Source organism: Otolemur garnettii, unplaced genomic scaffold, assembly GCF_000181295.1.
Source record: "Otolemur garnettii isolate 467f Iridium unplaced genomic scaffold, OtoGar3 scaffold00148, whole genome shotgun sequence".
Classification (NCBI taxonomy): Eukaryota; Metazoa; Chordata; class Mammalia; order Primates; family Galagidae; genus Otolemur; species Otolemur garnettii.
The window spans coordinates 4,099,771-4,118,172 of record NW_003852543.1 but is presented as its reverse complement, the minus strand read 5'-3'; the positions used below and the strand labels follow the sequence as shown (position 1 = coordinate 4,118,172).

At 49.9% G+C, this 18,402-nt stretch overlaps 1 protein-coding gene across 1 annotated transcript in view; it reads left to right on the top strand.

Annotated features, from left to right (window-relative positions):
• Positions 1-18,402, top strand: part of FAM178B (family with sequence similarity 178 member B) — a 108,863-nt gene that overhangs the window by 77,797 nt on the left and 12,664 nt on the right. Inside the window, exons 13-14 of the mRNA XM_012811048.2 lie at positions 3,057-3,144; positions 11,640-11,765. Of these exons, the coding sequence (XP_012666502.2) occupies positions 3,057-3,144; positions 11,640-11,765 (214 nt within the window). The remainder of the gene's footprint in view (positions 1-3,056; positions 3,145-11,639; positions 11,766-18,402) is intronic.

Genomic DNA, 18,402 nt, shown 5'->3' with positions numbered 1-18,402 from the left:
AAAAAAAAAAAAAAAAGTCCCAGAAGAGCAGATTTTGGCAAAATGTGGGAAAAACTTCCTTTGCTCAGTTGTAGTAGGTGAACTGGGCTGTCCAGATACTGCATTTTGCTGACAGGAAGACTGGCTAGGAATGTGGCAAAGGGAATTAAATGAGTAAACAGGCAGACATTAGATTAAGTGTTTTAGGTCTTTTCTAAGCCTGAGATTCTATGCTCTTATAATACAAAGAAAGGGAGATAAGAATGCGAGCGGGGGTATAATTGTCTGCATGTACCTTTTTATTTACTAATATGTGAAGGAAAGGACACATCATAGATGGGCACTGATGACCACAGACACAGTATCAGCCACTTCTGCAGAGGCAGCAGCTTTCTTGACTTCTATCACATAGATTCATTTGCCTGTTTCTGCACATATAGCTTCCTTAGCACAGCATTTGTGAGTGATGTGGATAGATTCTTCAATGGTGGATCTGTGGCTGGTTGTATTCTGCTATATCCTCCTGTCCACACTGTATACCAAATAGGTATGTGAATGGCCAGTCCTAGTGGCCGTGGGCCTGCCACAGGGGAGGTTATACCAACTTCTGAGCCCAGGCCAGGTTCTTCCTGCCAGGGTAGGGTAGCACACACTCAAGGGAAGGACCAAGGAGAGGGTGGTATGACAGGTAGTGTGATAGATGAGAGGGGCCATGGCAGCGCCCTGAGGCAGGGTGTCAGGCAGCATTTCCATGGTAATACAGGCCACTTTTCTTGCTTCCTGAGCTGCCCTAGAGATGTGGAAAAGGCAGCTCATGCCTTTGGCAAGATGCCTGACAGCCTTTTAGGGTAGTTCAGCCTTGGCAGGGCCTGGTTCCCCTCTGAGGGAATGAAGACAAGGGGCTCCAGAGGAGCTGCACTGACCCGTGTCATCGCCATGACATCCAATGGCACACAGGGCCTTGCCTTTGCCTTCTTTCTGGTCCTAATGCCCCCTAGGGTACCTGTTCAGTTGCACCATGAGGGGGCTGGGAAGCAGCGTCCCTGCATTCCATTTCCTGCCTTTGCAGTGTGGGTTTGGAAAAGTCATTTCCAAATTTCCCTGTGCCTTAGGCTCCTTTAAGTGCTAATCCAGTGTCCTGGTCTTACAGAGGCCTGTGGAGGAGTTGAGGGGAGGGGGGAAGGCGGAGGCTGGCTTTGCCTGGCCTGGCCTGGCATGAGCCAGCCTACAGCCTGCTGCCTTATATGACAGTGGCTGGGATGGCTCCAGTGGATTCCTCATCCCCCTCTGCCTGCCTGGTTTGAGTTGTGGGGAGACTTTGCCAGGTGGGGGTCAGACTTCTGGGGAAGGAAGAACCCACAGCCAGCTATCTATAGTTTAGGTGGTGTTGGGCGACATTTGAATCTTTTTCCCCCCTCCCTGGAGTAATTTCTCAGTCTATAAAGTAGAAAAGTGGTGCCACTGCCCCCACTGTGTCCCAGAGGGAACTGAGGATGCAGGACTGTGTTTAAAAGGCAGAGAGGGCCATGAGGATGCAAGGCCGTGGGCAAGGAGGGGGCTCTCCAATCTTAAGATGTGAGTTGCTTTTTATCCATTCACCCCCTTGGTGCTTTTTCTGTTGCTTTTCTTCATTTCTGGATTACAGCCCTGTCCTGACATCCAGCTGCCTCTTCCCATCTGGAACCACCCCAGCACTACCTTCCTGGCCTGCCCACTCCCCTCACCCCCAGGTCTGCCCCTCCCTGCCTGCCTGCTGCACACAAAGGAGCTCCCAATGCAGGCCTCAGTTTAGATTAATGAAGCCCAGATGCAGGACTTCTGACTCTGGCTGGAGAGTAAGCAACTCTGAGGGGCTGTTTACCTCCCACGGTGCTCCTGACCCAGCTGCTGCTGGGTTCCCAAGAACAGCTGGAAAGCTGGTCCTGGCTGACCCAGGCATAGGCCTGGTGGTAGGGGAGGGGAAGAAAATGGAAGATTGGGGCAAAGGCATGGCCTGTACCCCCAGGGTCTGCTGCGGGGGCTGTGGGTCAGGGGAGAGTGGGGATGAGGGTCTTCTGTTTGCTGCCCCTGGCTCAGCCCTAATGGTGGCTGCCTCTCCCTGGCTCTCTAGTCTAGAGCACTGGAGAAGGTTGAGTGGGCACAGGCCAGCCCTCTAAACAGAGGTGTTAAGAAGACTCAGTGGCTCTCACCTATAATCCCAGCACTTTGGGGGAACTAAGGTGGGAGGATTGCTTGATGTTAAGAGTTGGAAATCAGCCTGGGCAACATAGTGAGACCCCTTCCATCTCTAAAGAATTTGAAAGATTAGTGGGGCTTGGCACCTGTAGTACAGTGGTTACGGCACTGGCCACATACACTGAGGCTGGCAGGTTCCAACCCAGCTAAGCAATAATGACATCTGCAATAGAAAAACAGCCGGGTGTTGTGGTGGGCACCTGTAGTCCCAGCTACTTGGGAGGCTAAGGCAAGAGAATTGGTTAAGCCCAAGATCTTAAGGTTGCTGTGATGCCACAGCACTCTACTGAGGGTGACATAGTGAGACTCTGTTAAAAAAAAAAAAAAAGGCTTGGTGCCTGTAGCTCAAGTGGCTAAGGTGCCAGCCACATACATCAGAGCTGACAAGTTCGAATCCAGCCTAGGCCTGCCAAACAATGACAAAAATATCCAGGCGTTGTGGCAGGTGCCTATAGTCCCAGCTACTTGGGAGGCTGAGGCAAAAGAATCGCTTAAGCCTGGGAGTTACAAGTTGCTGTGAGCTGTGATGCCACAGCACTCTACCCAGGGCGACAGCTTGAGGCTCTGTCTCAAAAAAAAGGTTAGTGGGGTAAGGTGACACATGCCGATAGTGCCAGCTATTCTGGAGGCTAAGGCAGGAGGATTGCTTGAGTCCAGGAGTTTGAGGTTGCTATGAGCTATGAAAACCCAACAGAGCTGTTCATATCTCTACTGTCCTTAAAGAAGAGATAGAGCTCCATTCTGAGTGAGTTAGTTTGGACTGCTCCCACCTTCAGGCTCACCCCTCCATCCCCTCTCAGATTGTCACATACCCTCAAGTTCTGTTACTCTTTCTCTCCCAGGCAGCTTCGAAGCCAGCTCAGCCTCGTGGTAATTGCTCGAATGTTGGGCCAGCAAGAGACGCTCCATCTCTGGCAAGAGAAGACCAGGGTGAGTTTTTAGCCTTTGGTGGGCCAGGGAGGCCTGTGTTGAGCAAACCACTCTCATAGCCTACTCACTCCAGAGACTTCTCCCAAAGGTTTTCCAGCCTTAAACCTAGAGAGCAAAGCTAGGTTTGAATTTTCTGCGAATGTTCTTTCATTCATTAATTACTGTTTGCATGCCTATCATGAGTTAGGATCAGTGATCTAGGATGCCTTATTACTTTAAAAAAATTGTGAAATGTACATAACATAAAACTTATCATTTCAACTTTGTTTAAACCATCTTAATTTTTTTATTTTTAGAGACAAGGTCTTTACTCTGTGGTGCAGGCTGGAGTGCAGTGGCATGATCATAGCTTACTGTAACCTAGAACTCCTGGGCTCAAGCAATCCTCGTACCTCAGCCTCCCAACTAACTGAGACTACAGGCCCATGCCAGCTAATTTTTTTTTTTTTTGAGACAGAGTCTCACTATGTCACCCTTGGCATCATAACTCACAGCAACCTCAAACTCTTGGGCTTAAGCGATTCTCTTGCCTTAGCTTCCCAAATAGCTCGGACTATAGGTGCCCATCACAACGCCCAGCTATTTTTTTTTTTTTTTTTTTGTAATTGTCATTGTTGTTTAGCAGGCCTGGGCCAGCTCGAACCTGCCAGCCCTGGTGCATGTGGCCAGCACTCTAACTGCTGAGCTACGGGCACTAAGGCATGCCTAGTTAATTTTTAAGTTTTTTTGCAGAGACAAGATCTCAGTATGTTGCCCAGTCTGGTCTCAAACTCCAAGTGTCAAGCTATCCTCTTCCCTCAGCTTCCCAAATAACAGGCATGAGCCACCACCCCTGGTCCTTACCTATTTTTACGAGTAGAATTCCGATCATTTTTAAGAGTTAGGCATCTTTGGGGTAGCAAAGATGTTGGGATTCCTTCTTCCTTCCCCATTTCTCTTCTCTCCAAAAACCTCTGACTGCAACCCCCAGCAGCTCAGAGGCCATTACATCAGCCTAAGGGTAGATAGAAGGGAGTTTGAGAATGTCCTTACCTCCCTGGAAATCTCCCTGGAATCCCAGAAGAGTTGCTGGGTACAATTGAACCTTCTACCTCAGCAACACTTCGCTCAGGTGAAGGATGGCTATGTATATCTGATTGTTGGAACTGCATGAGGTGAGCCTGCATAACCTCTTGCCCAAAATACTAGGAGAGTGTTTTCGGCAACTCCTTGGGTGAAATTGGACCGTGACTACAGGATGGCTCCTCAGAGGGATGACCAACTGGGTTGTCAGAGAGGCCTGGGTCTGGCGTTTGCTCCAGTTGCCCACTTTGCCTTGAATTATTTCCTCTAAGACTTAGCATGGGTGGGACTTCTTGTTATCCAACTCCAGCTGAAATGTCTCCTTCTCAAGGAGGCCTTTCTGACTACCCAATCACTACCCTAGCACCATCTATCGCTATCTTAAGTTACTCATGGCAGTCACCTCCTGATGTTTTCCTATTAATTTGTTCAGCATCTGAGTTCACCTTTCTCCACAGCAGAATAGAAGTCCCTTGAGAACAGGCTCCCCACTTCTTTTTAGCATCTAGCAATGCCTGGCACCAACAGGAAGGCAGGGCATGCTTGTGGAAGGAACAGACACTGAAGTGGATTGTTGGAACATGTAGGCATGTAGGGGAGAATGCACCCCAGGCCAAGACCTTGGGAGGGGTAGTGAAGCAGTGGCAGATGGTCCCTGTGAGGAAGGGAGAGCAAAAAGAGCAGTGTCATGAGGGACACCCAGCAGAGATAACGACAGAGAGGGCACAGGTAGAGGGGCCTGAGGGCTTTGAAAGGCAGGCATTGGTGTTGCCCAAGGGATCACTGAGCCCTGAGATACACAGAGCATAGTGCAAAGTGGGGACAAGAAGGAAGACAGGAAGTAGTAGGGCAGCCCCCCAGGAGCAGGGTTGGCAGTGACTGAAAGAGTTGCTTGACTGTCAGGGCCAATTCAAGGTTTGAGGTCTCACTTTGATTTGTTTTTTATTGGCCAGAGCCCATGTGGGGAGAGTAAGGGGAGCATAAAAAGGCTGTGTTCCTGCTGGAAGCCAGTGTGGCTGAGGACAAGTGTCAGGAGGACAGTTTGGGTTGTGTGGGCCTAGAGGGAGCTGCCAGAAGACAAGTGAAAGGGGCATGTCAGTGGCACCGCCTCCCCCAGAGAGATCCTGACCCAGGAGGTCTCCTTGGCACCCAACAGGCTAGTGTCTCTTGAAACCAGGTCCACCCTGACCTCTGCGGGTCCCAGGCCTGAGTTTTTGCACTCCCCTGTTGGCTGTCTGCCTGGAGCCCATCATATGCCCACATGCTCATCAGGTACTAAGCTGAGCAGCGTTGTATGCCAGGCTCTGCATGGGCACCAGCAGGCACTGGGGAGACAGCACCTAGACAACCTCAGAAGAGAGGGGTGAGCAAGCTGGCTGTGACCACAGTGACTAATGCTGCTTCTAGAGAAGATGCCTTGCGCCAGGTCTTGGAGGATGAGTCAGCGCTTATACTGCAGAAAGGAGAGGAGTAAGAGGTACATGGCAGCTGGAGGGATAGAAAGGACCGGCAGGGACCTGCCTACAACCTTCTTGATGCACTTCTCCATCTCACTGCAAGCCTGGGGCTGCTCACAACCTCCTCCCAGGTCTCTGGGCTGCCAGGCACTCCCCTTTCCAGTCTGGCCTGTCAGACTGATCCTGAAACACACCTTCAGCACCCACTCAAGCCCACATGCCCCTTCCCAACTTCTCAACATGCCTTTCTGGTGCTTCCTGCTCTCTTTAGCCTCCTTGAAGACCAGCCCAGCCTCCCATCTACACACAGCCCTGGCTGTGCACTGGTCCCCTCTTCCTTTCCATCTGTCACATCCACCTGCAGTAGTGGTGACTACCACATGCAAAGCACTTGCTGTGTCCCAGGTTCTGGTCTCAGTGCTTGCCCCTCGTAGCAGCCCTTGACTGTAAGGGTTGTTACTGTCATCCATACTTTACAGATGAGAAAACTGAGGCTGGGAAACTTCTCAGGGTCACCAAGCAGGGAAGCAGTGGAGCTGGGAATCATGTCCTGCCTTTGACCACTGTAGCATGCTGTCTCAGCCTCTCTAGCCTCTTCCTCATTTCTCAGCAACCTGGGTCACACCTGCCACTGCACACTGAAGATGCCCTGCTCTCCCCTTAAGCTTAGTCCTGGATCATAGACAGAAGGGCAGAGGCTGCCCCTTCCTCTCTCTGATCAACACACAAATAGTCAATAAATTTTACTGTAAAGAAGGGTCCAGGGGTTGAGAAACTACTCATGTAGGAGCAGAGGACCTGGAATTAGCTCAGGGCAGAGCAATTTGTGGGGCACCAGGGGCAGGAAGCAGCATCCCCGATTTCTGAACTACATGGCTCTGCCTCTCCCACAAGCTGCGCTAGCACTCTGGAAGGCTGAGCGGGGGGAATCACTTGAACTCAGGAGTCTGAGACCCTAGGAGCAGGAGCAGACATTGGAGAATTGAACTTAAGGGACAAGACTTCTGTAGGCAATCACGATGCTGCAATACCAAGGCTTGCATTTTACAGGAGAGCCTCAGGGCGAGATAGTGCATCCTTATGTTCCTAAGAATCCTAATGTTTTGACTCAGGTCTGAGTGGGCGCTGAAGATACCGCAGGGCAGAACTCTCCTCCTTCTAGAAACTCTCAGTCCAGAGCCAGGCAGACACAGGCATCAAGGAGGAAGTGAATATTTGGAAAACCAGATGGTGATAAGTGTTGTGGACAAAAAAAATAAAGCCCATAAAAGAGGAGAGGATGCTATTTTGCAAGGGTAAACAGAGAAAGGGACATTTGAGCACAGATGTGAAGGAGTCAGGTTTCTTGTCAAAGAACATTTCAGGCAGAAGGAGTAGCAAGTGCAAAGGCCCTGGAGCATGCACAGGCCTCTTAGGTTGGAAGGATAACATGAGACCAGCATGGCTAGAGCAGAGGCTGACAGTATAACAGTAGGAGTTGAGGTCAAGGCATGGTGAGGATTGGTTTTATTTGTTTGTTTGTTTGTTTGTTTGATTTGAGACAAAAATCTTACTCTGTTGCCCCAGGCTAGGGTGTCAGGGCCTCAGCCTAAGCTCACAGCAACCTGAAACTCCTGGGCTCTGGATTTTCCTGCCTCAGTCTCCTGAGTTGCTGGGACTACAGGTTCCTGCCATGCTACACCTGGCTAATTTTTCTATTTTTAGTAGAGACAGGGTCTTGCAGGCTTGTCTCAAACTCCTGAGTTCAAATGATCCTCCCCCTTCAGCCTCCCAGAGTGCTAGAATTAGGGGCATGAGCCACCATGCCTGACCCATGATGAGGGTTTTTACTTTCATGCCAAAGTAGAAAGCCATTGGAAGGTTTGAACAGAACACAAACAAAATGTGATTTATTAAAATGTTAAATGGAGCAGCGCCTGTAGCTCAAAGGGTAGGGCGCCAGTCCCACATACAGGAGGTGGCGGGTTCAAACCCAACCCTGGACAAAAAAAGAAAAAAAAAATGTTAAGGCCGGGTGCAGCAGCTCACACCTGTAATCCCAGCACTTGGGAGGCCAGGCGGGTGGATTGCCTGAGCTCATAGGTTTGAGAACAGACTGAGCCAGAATGAGACCTCGTCTCTAAAAACAGCCAGGTGTTCTAGCAGGCACCTGTAGTCCCAGCTACTTGGGAGGCTGAGGCTAGAGAATCCCTTAAGCCCAGGAGTTGGAGGTTGCTGTGAGCTGTGATGTCATAGTACTCTATCGAGGGTGACAAAGTGAGACTCTGTCTCAAAAAAATAAATAGATAAAAATATGTTTAAAATCCCTCTGGCAGCTGTGTTGAGAATAGACTATTGAGAATGGAGAAGAAGGAGGTGATTGCAATAATCTTGGTGAGAGACAATATAGGTTTGGCCTGGGGAGACAGCACTGTGGGTGGTGAGAACTGGTCAGAGTCTAAGTGCATTTCCCAAGTACAGACAGTGGGATATGCATGTGAGAGAGGAGACAAGGACTCTAAGGGCTATGCAACTGGCAGGATGGAGAGGCTCTTTACTGAGCTGGGCAAGACACGGGTGGAACAGATTTGGGGATGAAGTCAGGAGTTTGTTTCTTATCCCAGACCACCTCTTGCAACATAGCAAACATTTTTCAAACCATGTCTTCTTCCAGTTTGGGGGTTGGAAAACATGGGCTTCAGGTGGCCAATATCAAGAAGAATAAAGGTTTGCATCTACTAGGAAAGGCAGCTGCAGTCTTGGCCATTCATTTATTCATTCATTTAACAAATACTTAACATAAGCCACATGCCAGGCCCGGTGCTAGGTTCTGGGAGCATAACAATGAACAAAACTGCCCTCAGCTTACATCCAGTGAGGGAAGGGGAACAGGTAATAAACAAGAAGCAAGTAAATTGCAAAGACTGTTCAAAGGTGATAAATGCTATAGAAAGAAGTACAGCTGGCTCGGCGCCTATAGCTCAACCGGCTAAGGCGCCAGCCACATACACCTAAGGTGGCGGGTTTGAATCCCCAGCCCGGACCCGCCAGACAACAATGACAGCTGCAACCAAAAAATAGCCAGGCGTTGTGGCGGGCGCCTGTGGTCCCAGCTACTTGGGAGGCGGAGGCAGGAGACTCGCTTGAGCCCAGGAGTTGGAGGTTGCTGTGAGCTGTAATGTCATGGTACTCTACCCAGGGGACAGCTTGAGGCTCTGTCTCAAAAAAAAAAAAAAAGAAAAAAAGAAAGAAGTACAGCTGCAGGAGAAGATGGGGAGCTCAGTGGACCTGGAGTGGAAGGTGGACTGGAAGGAGGAGCAGCTTTGCATTGTCTGGTCAGAAGACCCAGTCAGGGCACTGGCTCCAGGTAGTAGCAGGAAGGTCAGTGGGACCACCTGGGGCCTTGCAGACACTTAAGATCTTATCTTGAGGAGCCACTGCCGGATTTGAGCATAGGAGCTTATGCTGTGTGGACAGGTGCCCCTCTGGAAATCAGCCTCAGCCACCTCCTGTCAGCCTCTTGACAAGGCTGGCAATTATTTGCTTCTTGCCCTAGGTGTCTGCCCTAATAGGCTGAGTGTTTGCAGAGCTGGCTCCCAGCAGTGAGATGAGGGTAGGGAGAGTGTCAGACTGGCTTTGGCCCCACTGGGAGCCATGAGGCCCATGCAAGCCCTTATCCCAGAGAGGAGTTTGTGGTAGAGATGCTGGCTGGAAACAAAAGAAAGTCAACAATCAGAAGGCACAATGGGAGAGGCAGATTGCAGGGGCAGCCACTTGCTGTGCGCAAAGCTGTTTTCATGGAGTGCGAGGAAAAACACAAGATCAAGTGAGCAGCAAGAGGCAGTCCTGTGCTCCCCTGTCCAGCCCCACCCTGCCCAGGCCTCCAGCAGGGAGGGTCCCAGCCAGGGGAGGCCGGCCCACCCCAGGGCCACTCTGAGGGCACAGGCTACAGAGGACTGCCCCTGTGCTTGCTCAGCTGTGAGCCCTGAGCAGACAAGGCTGTTTTGGAAACTGCCTTGACTTGTGAAGCCTGAGCGAGGTGTCACATCTATGGTTTTGGCCTTCCTCTTTTTTCCCTTCCTCTTCTCCTCCTCTTCCAGAGGGATCAGACAATAGGGCCAAGAAGTCCTGCTTTCCCTCCAGAAGCCAAGGCTCTGGGCCTTACTCCCAGCCCCTAGGCCAGCTGCTCTTGTGGGCTAAGCCTATGGCTGGCTGAGGTGCCAAGCAGGTGATGGCGGGTGAGTCACGGGAGGAAGCCAGGTGTGCCAGCCTGGCTGGGCTCAAACGGAGTTGGGCCAGGGGACTCAGGCTCCTAACCCGTGTCTACACTGCACCCTCACTGTCTAACGAGATGATGCCTTTGTAAGCTACCCTGGCTCTATTCCATCATTCTCCTTCCACCCTAGAGCAGCTGGGCAGTCCTTGTTGGGGCCCAGCTAAGGCTATTCAAATTGGGCACTTGGGCTGGACCTGAGGGAGTGGCTAGCTGTAGACACCTGGACTTATGCAGGTCACGTTCTCTCCTGAACCTATTTGTTCAGTGGGGTTGGGCAGGTTCTTCAAAAACTAAATGGGGTGGGGAAGCTAGTAGATGAAGTGACTTGTCAACCAGATGCAGAGTGTGGGTCTGGGTCTTATGGGGAATCTCCATCTGCACAGACCAACTGGAAAAGGACATTTTAAAGACAGAAACCTGAACATAGGTGTTGGATGGTGATAAGAAATTCTTAGTAATTTTGTTGGGCAAGAAATGGTATTGGGATTATATTGGGGAAAATATACTTACTCTTTTCCATTAGAAGCTTTTTCTTTTTTTGAGACAAGAGTCTCACTTTGTTAGAGATAGAGTGCTCATAGTAACTCAAACTCCTGGGCTTAAGTGATTCTCTTGCCTCAGCCTCCCAAGTAGCTGGGACTACAGGTACTCACCACAATGCCCGGCTATTTTTTTGTTGCAGTTCTCATTGCTGTTTTAGCTGGCTGGGGCTGGGTTTGAACCCACCACCCTTGGTATATGAGGCCAGTGCCCTACCTACTGAGCCACAGGCGCCTCCCTTGCCCAGCTGTTTTTTGTTTTTGTTTTTGTTTTTTGAGACAGAACCTCAAGCTGTCCCGCTGGGTAGAGTGCCGTGGCATTACAGCTCACAGCAACCTCCAACTCCTGGGCTCAAGCGAGTCTCCTGCCTCTGCCTCCCAAGTAGCTGGGACCACAGGCGCCTGCCACAACGCCCGGCTATTTTTTGGTTGCAGCCGTCATTGTTGTTTGGCGGGTCTGGGCTGGGGATTCGAACCCGCCACCTTAGGTGTACATGGCTGGCGCCTTAGCCGGTTGAGCTATAGGCGCCGAGCCTGCCCAGCTGTTTTTAAAGATGGGGGTCTTACTCTGGCTCAGGCTGGTCTTGAACTTGTATATTCAGGCAATCCACCTGGAACAGCCTCCCAAGTGCTGAGATTACTGAGATTACAGGTGTGAGCGTTAGAAGCTCTTTATGGGTAAAATGATAGGATGTTTGTATTTGCTTTAAAATTCTCTGGAAGGAAAAAAAAATCAGGGAAGGGGTGGAGAGGAGGTGAATAACGAAACAGGTCATGTCAAATGATGATAATGCTTTCGTAACTCACAACGATGATAGACAGGTGGGAACTTAGCACATGGCCTGTCCTCTTCATGTATGTCAAATGTCTCCACAGTGAAGAGTTAATGAAAAGAGGCACACAGAGGAGGGTGGGCCCACAGAGGAGGAATAGCAGCTCAGGTGGTTGGGGTCCTCTGAATGTGTGACCCTCCTCTTCAGGAAGAAGGCATGTAGTCCATTGTATAGATGAGAGCACTCAGGCTTTGGAGGCCACACAGCTAATAAGTGAGAGGTGGATCCAGGTCTTAAGAGGTCAGTCGACTGATCAGCCACCGGCTGAGGTATGCAGGCCAAGAATCTCCACAGTACCCTGAGCTCTCTACTACCTTTCATGAGTGACAACCTGCCTTCTTTTTTCTAGCTGTCCTCTCTCAGCCAGCTCCTGTACCTCATGAAGCCATCATCCCTCAAGCAGTACCTGGGCTTTGAGTCCCTGCCACCCTGCCAGGAGCAACAGCCAAAGACCAGTACTGAGCTAGACTATAAGGTAAGCACTCAGCACCTGCCTACCTCTGCCAGGGCATTGCCACCATAGGTAGCGGGGAAGGCAGGATCGTCCACATTGCACACAGCATGCGGGTTCTCATGATTGCCAGGACAGAGACCTAAAGGCTGCCTCCCATAATTAGTGTCCTTGCACATATCATACACTCAGGTATGGGGGATGCTATCCACATAGGCATGTGGTAGAGACAGCCCTGGCCCTACTCATGTGCCCACTGCAGTCTTCATAGCCTGGCATGACTTTGTGAACTGTGGGTTCTCTGGGGCTCTCTGTTATTCTTAAAGCACTGTTTAGGGACGGTGCAAAGCTAAAATGCTGGTGTGGGGAAGGAGAAGAGAAATATGTCAGAGGATAGGTGGTAGGGATATCTGGACATGAGTGACATCCTTTCTCCTGGGAGACAGAGCTGGGCTCAGCCTTGCTGTCCTCTTTCACTGTGGTTGTCACTGAGGCTAAGTCCTTGGCCTGTCCCCAGTGCTTTCTAATTAAATTTCCAGACATTTCCCTTCTTTCTTGAAAGCCAAGGTTTGGCAGGAGTCAGGGGCAAGGAGGTGCCCCAGGATCTGAAGGTTGTGGGGTTTGGAACAGTGAGGCCTGTGGGTCCCTGGGGTGAATGTCAAAGGCAGGGGCGGTGGTAGGTGTGGGGGCTTCAGAGTATGTGTCTCAACCCAGCTCCCTGAGGAGCAGGGGGAGTATCACAGTAAGCTCTCCTGTCTCCTAAGGACTTGAGATGAAGAGTAGAGATAGAGATCATTGTAATTTAGGAAGGTGATAATTTTTTTTTTGAGATAGAATCTCACTTTGTTGCCCTGAGAAGAGTCCCATGGCATCCTAGCTCACAGCAACCTCAAACTCTTGAGTTCAAGCAATCCTCTTGCCTTAACCTCCCAAGTAGCTAGGACTACAGGCACCTAACATGATGCCCTGCTTTTTTTTTTTTTCTTCAGTAGATATAGGGTCTCACTTTTGCTAAGTTTGGGCTTGAACTCCTGAGCTTGGCCTCCCAGAGTGCTAGGATTTCAGGTGTGAGCTACTGCACCCAGCAGAAAGGTAGTAATTCTAAAAATTCACTCAAAGTTTGGATGTTGACAATCCAGAAGTCCAACCTTTGGGCATCACTGTGCAAATCAGATAAATGAACTAATTACTTAATGAATACAAATGAACCATTAAGAAGATATGCTAGTCCCCAGGTGCATGCTCCTCTTCCATGTACAGAAGGTTATCTTTCAGTTATATCTAATATTAATGCATTTATTAGGCTGCCACCTCCTGGGAAAGTGAAAGCTATCTGCAGCTACTTCTCCTTTGTCAAGTATTTCCTAGGAACTGGAGCTGGTGGCATGGTGGAGGCTGGTGATAAGGCCACTAGAAAGGAGGTGAGGCAGCCCCAGCGGTGGTCTCAGCAGGACTCAAGAGGGAGGCTGGTAGGGGAAGAAGAGAAGTAGTGAGAGAGAAAAGAAGAGGTTGAGGTTTGTGTTTGGTCTAGCCATAAGAGCAAGGTCTCCAGGCACCTTGGAGACCATTCCTCAACCTTGCCTAACAGGGGTCTGTTTCACAGGCTTCTGGCCACAGAAAATGTCCATTCATGTCCAACCAGGGAGGAGGAGGAATGAGTGGTCTGAGAGTATCCTTTATTTTGTGAAGGAGGTTTGAAAAGCATCCCCCTTGTTGGCTGCCATGTTGGAAGTGATCATTTGGCCTGAAAACATGGAGAGGCTGGCAGGTCTCAGCAGAGTGCCTCACATGTGTAGGGTGTGCTATGCCAGGGCCATGGAGGCAGCTCTCAGAACACCTTTCCTGCAGCCTGAGGCTACCTTGGAGCTTGCTGGGCTCCCCCTCACATGTCCTTCCCTCCAGTAAGGAAGCTGAGGGCAGAGGGGGGCTGCATGTGTAGAGAAAAGTGTGAAATGGTTTCCTTTTGTGCCCTGGGCTGGTTACTGTTCCAATTGGGAGTGGCCAGGCGGGGCAGGTGACTGGGCTCAGCGCCCACCTCAGCCAACTGACTCCTCATTAGGCTTGAGCATGTTTCATCTTCAAAGAGGATGGATGGGCTACTCACCAGCCAGAAAGAGGAGCAGCGTCATCCACCCAGTTTTACAGGGAGTAGTGGTCTGGGCCCTGGCTGAGCCTTTCATCCCCAGAGCTCAAAGCCTTTGCTTTTTCCCCCCTCCAATGCAGTGGAGAAACTGAGGTGAGAGTAAGGTTGGACTGAGGTGACCCAGTATGGAAGAAATGGCTACTTTCCCAGCCCTCAGGGCTACCATGCAGAGCCTTTTGATGCCTGCCCATCCCCCAGACCCAGCTCACTCCTGTCTGGGAGATTTCCTGCCCTATACTGCAGGGTCACAGCCCTGCAAATAAACACTGCCAAGCTCCTCTCTCCTCATCCCCCACCTCCTGTCTCTGCCTAGGCCTTGGACCTGGCTCCTCCCTCCCTCTAAGAGGTTGAGATAGCTGCTCCCTGGTGTCCAGGGCAGAAATTTCTCTCCTCACTATTCCTGTGGCTTCATAATCTTTCCTTTATTTGCCTGGCTGTCCAGCTAAACCATAAGCACAGTATGTTCCTATCAGCTTTGCATTCATTAGGGTGATGAACAAATGAATGCATCCAATTTTAATTCCCCTCTTTCTCTCTGAACCCCACACTGTTCTGGCCATCCACTGTCAGGTCCCCATTCTGGAAACCTTCCCCCACAAGCCATCTGACTAACCTCTGTGTGGCAGCCACCTTGTCTCCTTATATGATTGAAGCCACTAGTTTATAGCCTGGGCTTCTCTTGGGAGACCCTGGACTTCAGAAGTGTTATCTGCATGTGACAGAGCCAATCCCAGCATATTGTTTGTAACTACTGAAGTTCCTTCTGAGAAAGTAACCCCCAAATACTTTAACAGAAGAAACAACAACAGTGCTGCATGATGGGAGGGGGAGCTGGAGAGGAGGCTGTTTGTCTCAGCTTGGTCAAAGTCCTAGTTTAGCAAATCATAACAGAGATCACATGAAATATAAGAGCTTCTTGTGATATCCTGATTAGCAAACTAATTAAAGTACTTCTAGCATTTTAAAGTGCCTTTAGAGGGTGGGACACTATTATAAGAGGGACTTTACCTAACAAATGAAATCAACGTAACCTGGTTCTTTGTACCCTCAATGAATCCCCAACAATAAAAAAATAAATAGGCTCAACACCTGTAGCACAGTAGTTACAGCGCCAGGCACATGCACCAAGGATGGTGGTTCAAACCTGGCCCGGGCCAGCTAAATAACAATGACAACTGCAACAACAAAAAAATAGTTGGGCATTATGGCAGACGCCTGTAGTCCCAGCTACCTGGGAGGCTGAGACAAGAGAATCACTTAAGCTCAAGAGTTTGAGGTTGCTGTGAGCTGTGATGCCATTGCACTCTACCAAGGGTGACATAGTGAGACTCTGTCTCTAAATAAATAAATAAATAAATAAATAAAAATAAAGTGCCTTTATTTTATTTTATTTTTTTGTTTAAGACAGAGCCTCAAGCTGTCACCCTGGGTAGAGAGTGCCATGGCTTCACTGCTCACAGCAACCTCCAACTCCTGGGCTCAAGCGAGTCTCCTGCCTCAGCCTCCCAAGTAGCTGGGACCACAGGCGCCCACCACAACGCACAGCTATTTTTTGGTTGCAGCCATTATTGTTTGGCAGGTCCGGGCTGGATTTGAACCCGCCACCTTAGGTGTATGTGGCTGGCACCTTAGCTGCTTGAGCCACAGGCGCTGAGCCTAAAGTGCCTTTAGATAAAGAAAATGGTAGCTGAGTCCATTGGTGGTTATAGACCACCTTGTGCATGCCTAGTTTGAACTGGGCTCTCCCAGAGGAGGAAAAACATCTGGATTCGAGTGATACTTGGGGGTCTGGTACAGCCCAGTGAGAGGCAGGTGCCCTGTTTGGCAGGCAAGGTAGGAGAGGATATTTTCATACAGGAGAGTTTAATGCTTAGAGTTGGCCTCCAGGTGCCTCCCTTTAGCCCAAGGATACCCATTTTCCAAGAGACCATTGCCTTGATTACCTTCCCAGGCTTCTTTTTGGGAGACTGTCCTTCTGGCCCCATGTTTACAAATATTGCATAACTTATTTCGGTTTGCCACAATCTCAAAGCTGCCAGCTTGGCCCTCCAACCCAGAACCATGGGCTTCATGGAGCATTTTGTTTTGTTTTAGCTGACTTATAGAAACCATCTCTGACCAGATGTTGTCTAGTTATGTCCGTTCTCAGTGCCATGCCCATTTACTTCTGTTGAGATTATTGATATCTGGGTCTTGTAATGCTTACACTGCATTTTCCTATTATTTCTTGCTTTCCCCATGCTTTTTGCTATACCCATGCTGTATTGATGGGATTTTCAAAATTCTGTTTTTCTCCTTAGGGATTCATATGGTACACAAAATCAGTATCTTTACTGCAAGATGGGAGTTTTTTAGTAGTTCATTAAATGTAGGAACTGAGAGTAAGTTAACTGTCTCCCATTGTGTGTAAAGAAAACTAAGGGTGGAGGTCAGTGCGTAGGGCGCCAGCCACAAACATTGAGGCTGGCAGTTCAAACCCAGCTCCAGCCTGCTAAACAGCAATGACGACTGCAACCAAAAAAATAGCTAGGGCTCAGCACCTGTAGCCACGTGGTTCTGGCACCAGCCACATACACCAAGGCTGGTGGGTTTGAACCCAGCCGGGCCAGCTAAAGGAACAATGACAACTGCAACAACAACAACAAAAAGAGCTGGGGCTCGGTGCCTGTGGCTCAAGTGGCTAAGGCGCCAGCCACATACACCTGAGCTGGCGGATTCAAATCCAGCCCAGGCCCTCCAAACAACAATGCCAGCTGGCTGCTGCAACCAAAACACAGCCAGGTGTTGTGGCAGGCACCTGTAGTCCCAGCTACTTGGGAGGCTGAGGCAAGAGAATCACTTGAGCCCAAAGGTTGCAGGTTGCTGTGAACTGTGACGCCACAGCACACTGAGGGCAACAAAGTGAGACTCTGTCTCAAAAACAAAACAAAACAAAACAAAACCTAAAGGCTACAAAGGAAGGAAAGTTCCAGAGTTGAGGCAGAAGTGAGGCACCAGGAATCTGGTTCCTATCTCCCCAGGTGCCTCCCAGCCATGTCCTCTTCCTCCCAGCCTGGCGATGTTCTTAAGGGAGGACAACCTGTGACTCTCTGTGAGTTCTACTTCCATGATAGTCCCTGGAGGGGGTACTACCCAGACCAAGCTGGGGATAATTGCAAGTAGCTCTAGCCAGCTTCCTTGAGGGCCTCACCGCTTAAGGTGTCTGGCTCTGTGCTGCTGAGGCCTGAGGAGGGCTTGTTTATTGGAGAAGTGTATTTGCAACCAGTTGATTTTATGGGGGAGGGTGTGTGCTCCTGGGTGATGCTCTGAAATGAACTTAGCCCAGCTGTGCTGACTCCACTGTGCTCACTCTGAATGTCTCTGCCCATCTTCTGCAGAAGGCGTGGCCTGCCATGTGTTTGTGTGTGAGTACGTAGTGTGCCTCTCCTGTATATCCTTGTGGTGTGCTGAGTGTGTTGATGGAGTTGGCAAACAAGTTTTACTGCTTTTGCTCTGGCTGCTAGGATTGCAGCTGTCTGTCCCTGTGCCTAGTGACCCTGCCAAGAGCCGCCTTAATGGGAGGTTGTTGTAGGGAGAACCTTAATTCCCACTGCAGGGACAGGGCAGGGAGGGTGCCACTGCCCTCTGGCAGCTCTGTGCTTGCCTCTGCCCTCTCTTGCTGGCACGCTCAGCCCCAGTGAGGGACATATGTTCCCTCAGGCATAGGCCACTGCCTTGTGTCACCCTGAAAGGCAAAGCCTCTGTTCCCCACCACCATCCTCTCTGCGTCTCCACAGGAAAGTGCCCATTCTTCCTGCCCTTCACCCCGCACCTTAGGGAGAACCCTGACCCACAGTCAGGCCAAGATCAGGAGGGTTGGAAAGAAACTGACTGATTTTGAGGAACAGAAAATGGATATTCAGGACTCTGGAGTTCCTTCCCTGGCTAGTCTGTGGTTGGTTCTGGCTTACTTCCTCCAAAATGAGGAACATCAGACATCTTTTAAAATAAACTTTAAAGAGGTGGCTGGGAAGCTGATCTTGCAGGGAGAGTGGCGTTCTTTGCAAATCTGGGTACAGGCTGAGCATCCCAAGGCCAGGCAGGGGCCTAACCAGCTTTGCTTGGGTCCCAGGAATTCAGTTTCTTTGCAAGTGTCTGAGCAGGCTTGAAGTGACAAGAGTTAAGCTGGGGAAGGCAGGCTTAGATTCTTTTCCTTTTCTTTTCTTTCTTTCTTTCTTTTTTTTTTTTTTGAGACCAGAGTTTCACACTGTCACCCTAGGTAGAGAGCTGTGGCATCACAGCTCACAGCAACCTTAAACTCTTGGGCTTAAACAATTCTCTTGCCTCAGCATCCCAAGTAGCAGGGACTACAGGGGCCCTCCACAACGCCCAGCTATTTTTCTGTTGCAGTAGTCATTGTTGCTTAGCTAGCCTGGGCTGGGCTTGAACCCTTTAGCCTCGGTATATGTGGCTGGCACCACTGTGCTACAGGCGCCAAACCCAGGCGTGGATTCTTTTTTTTTTTTTTTTTTTTTTTTT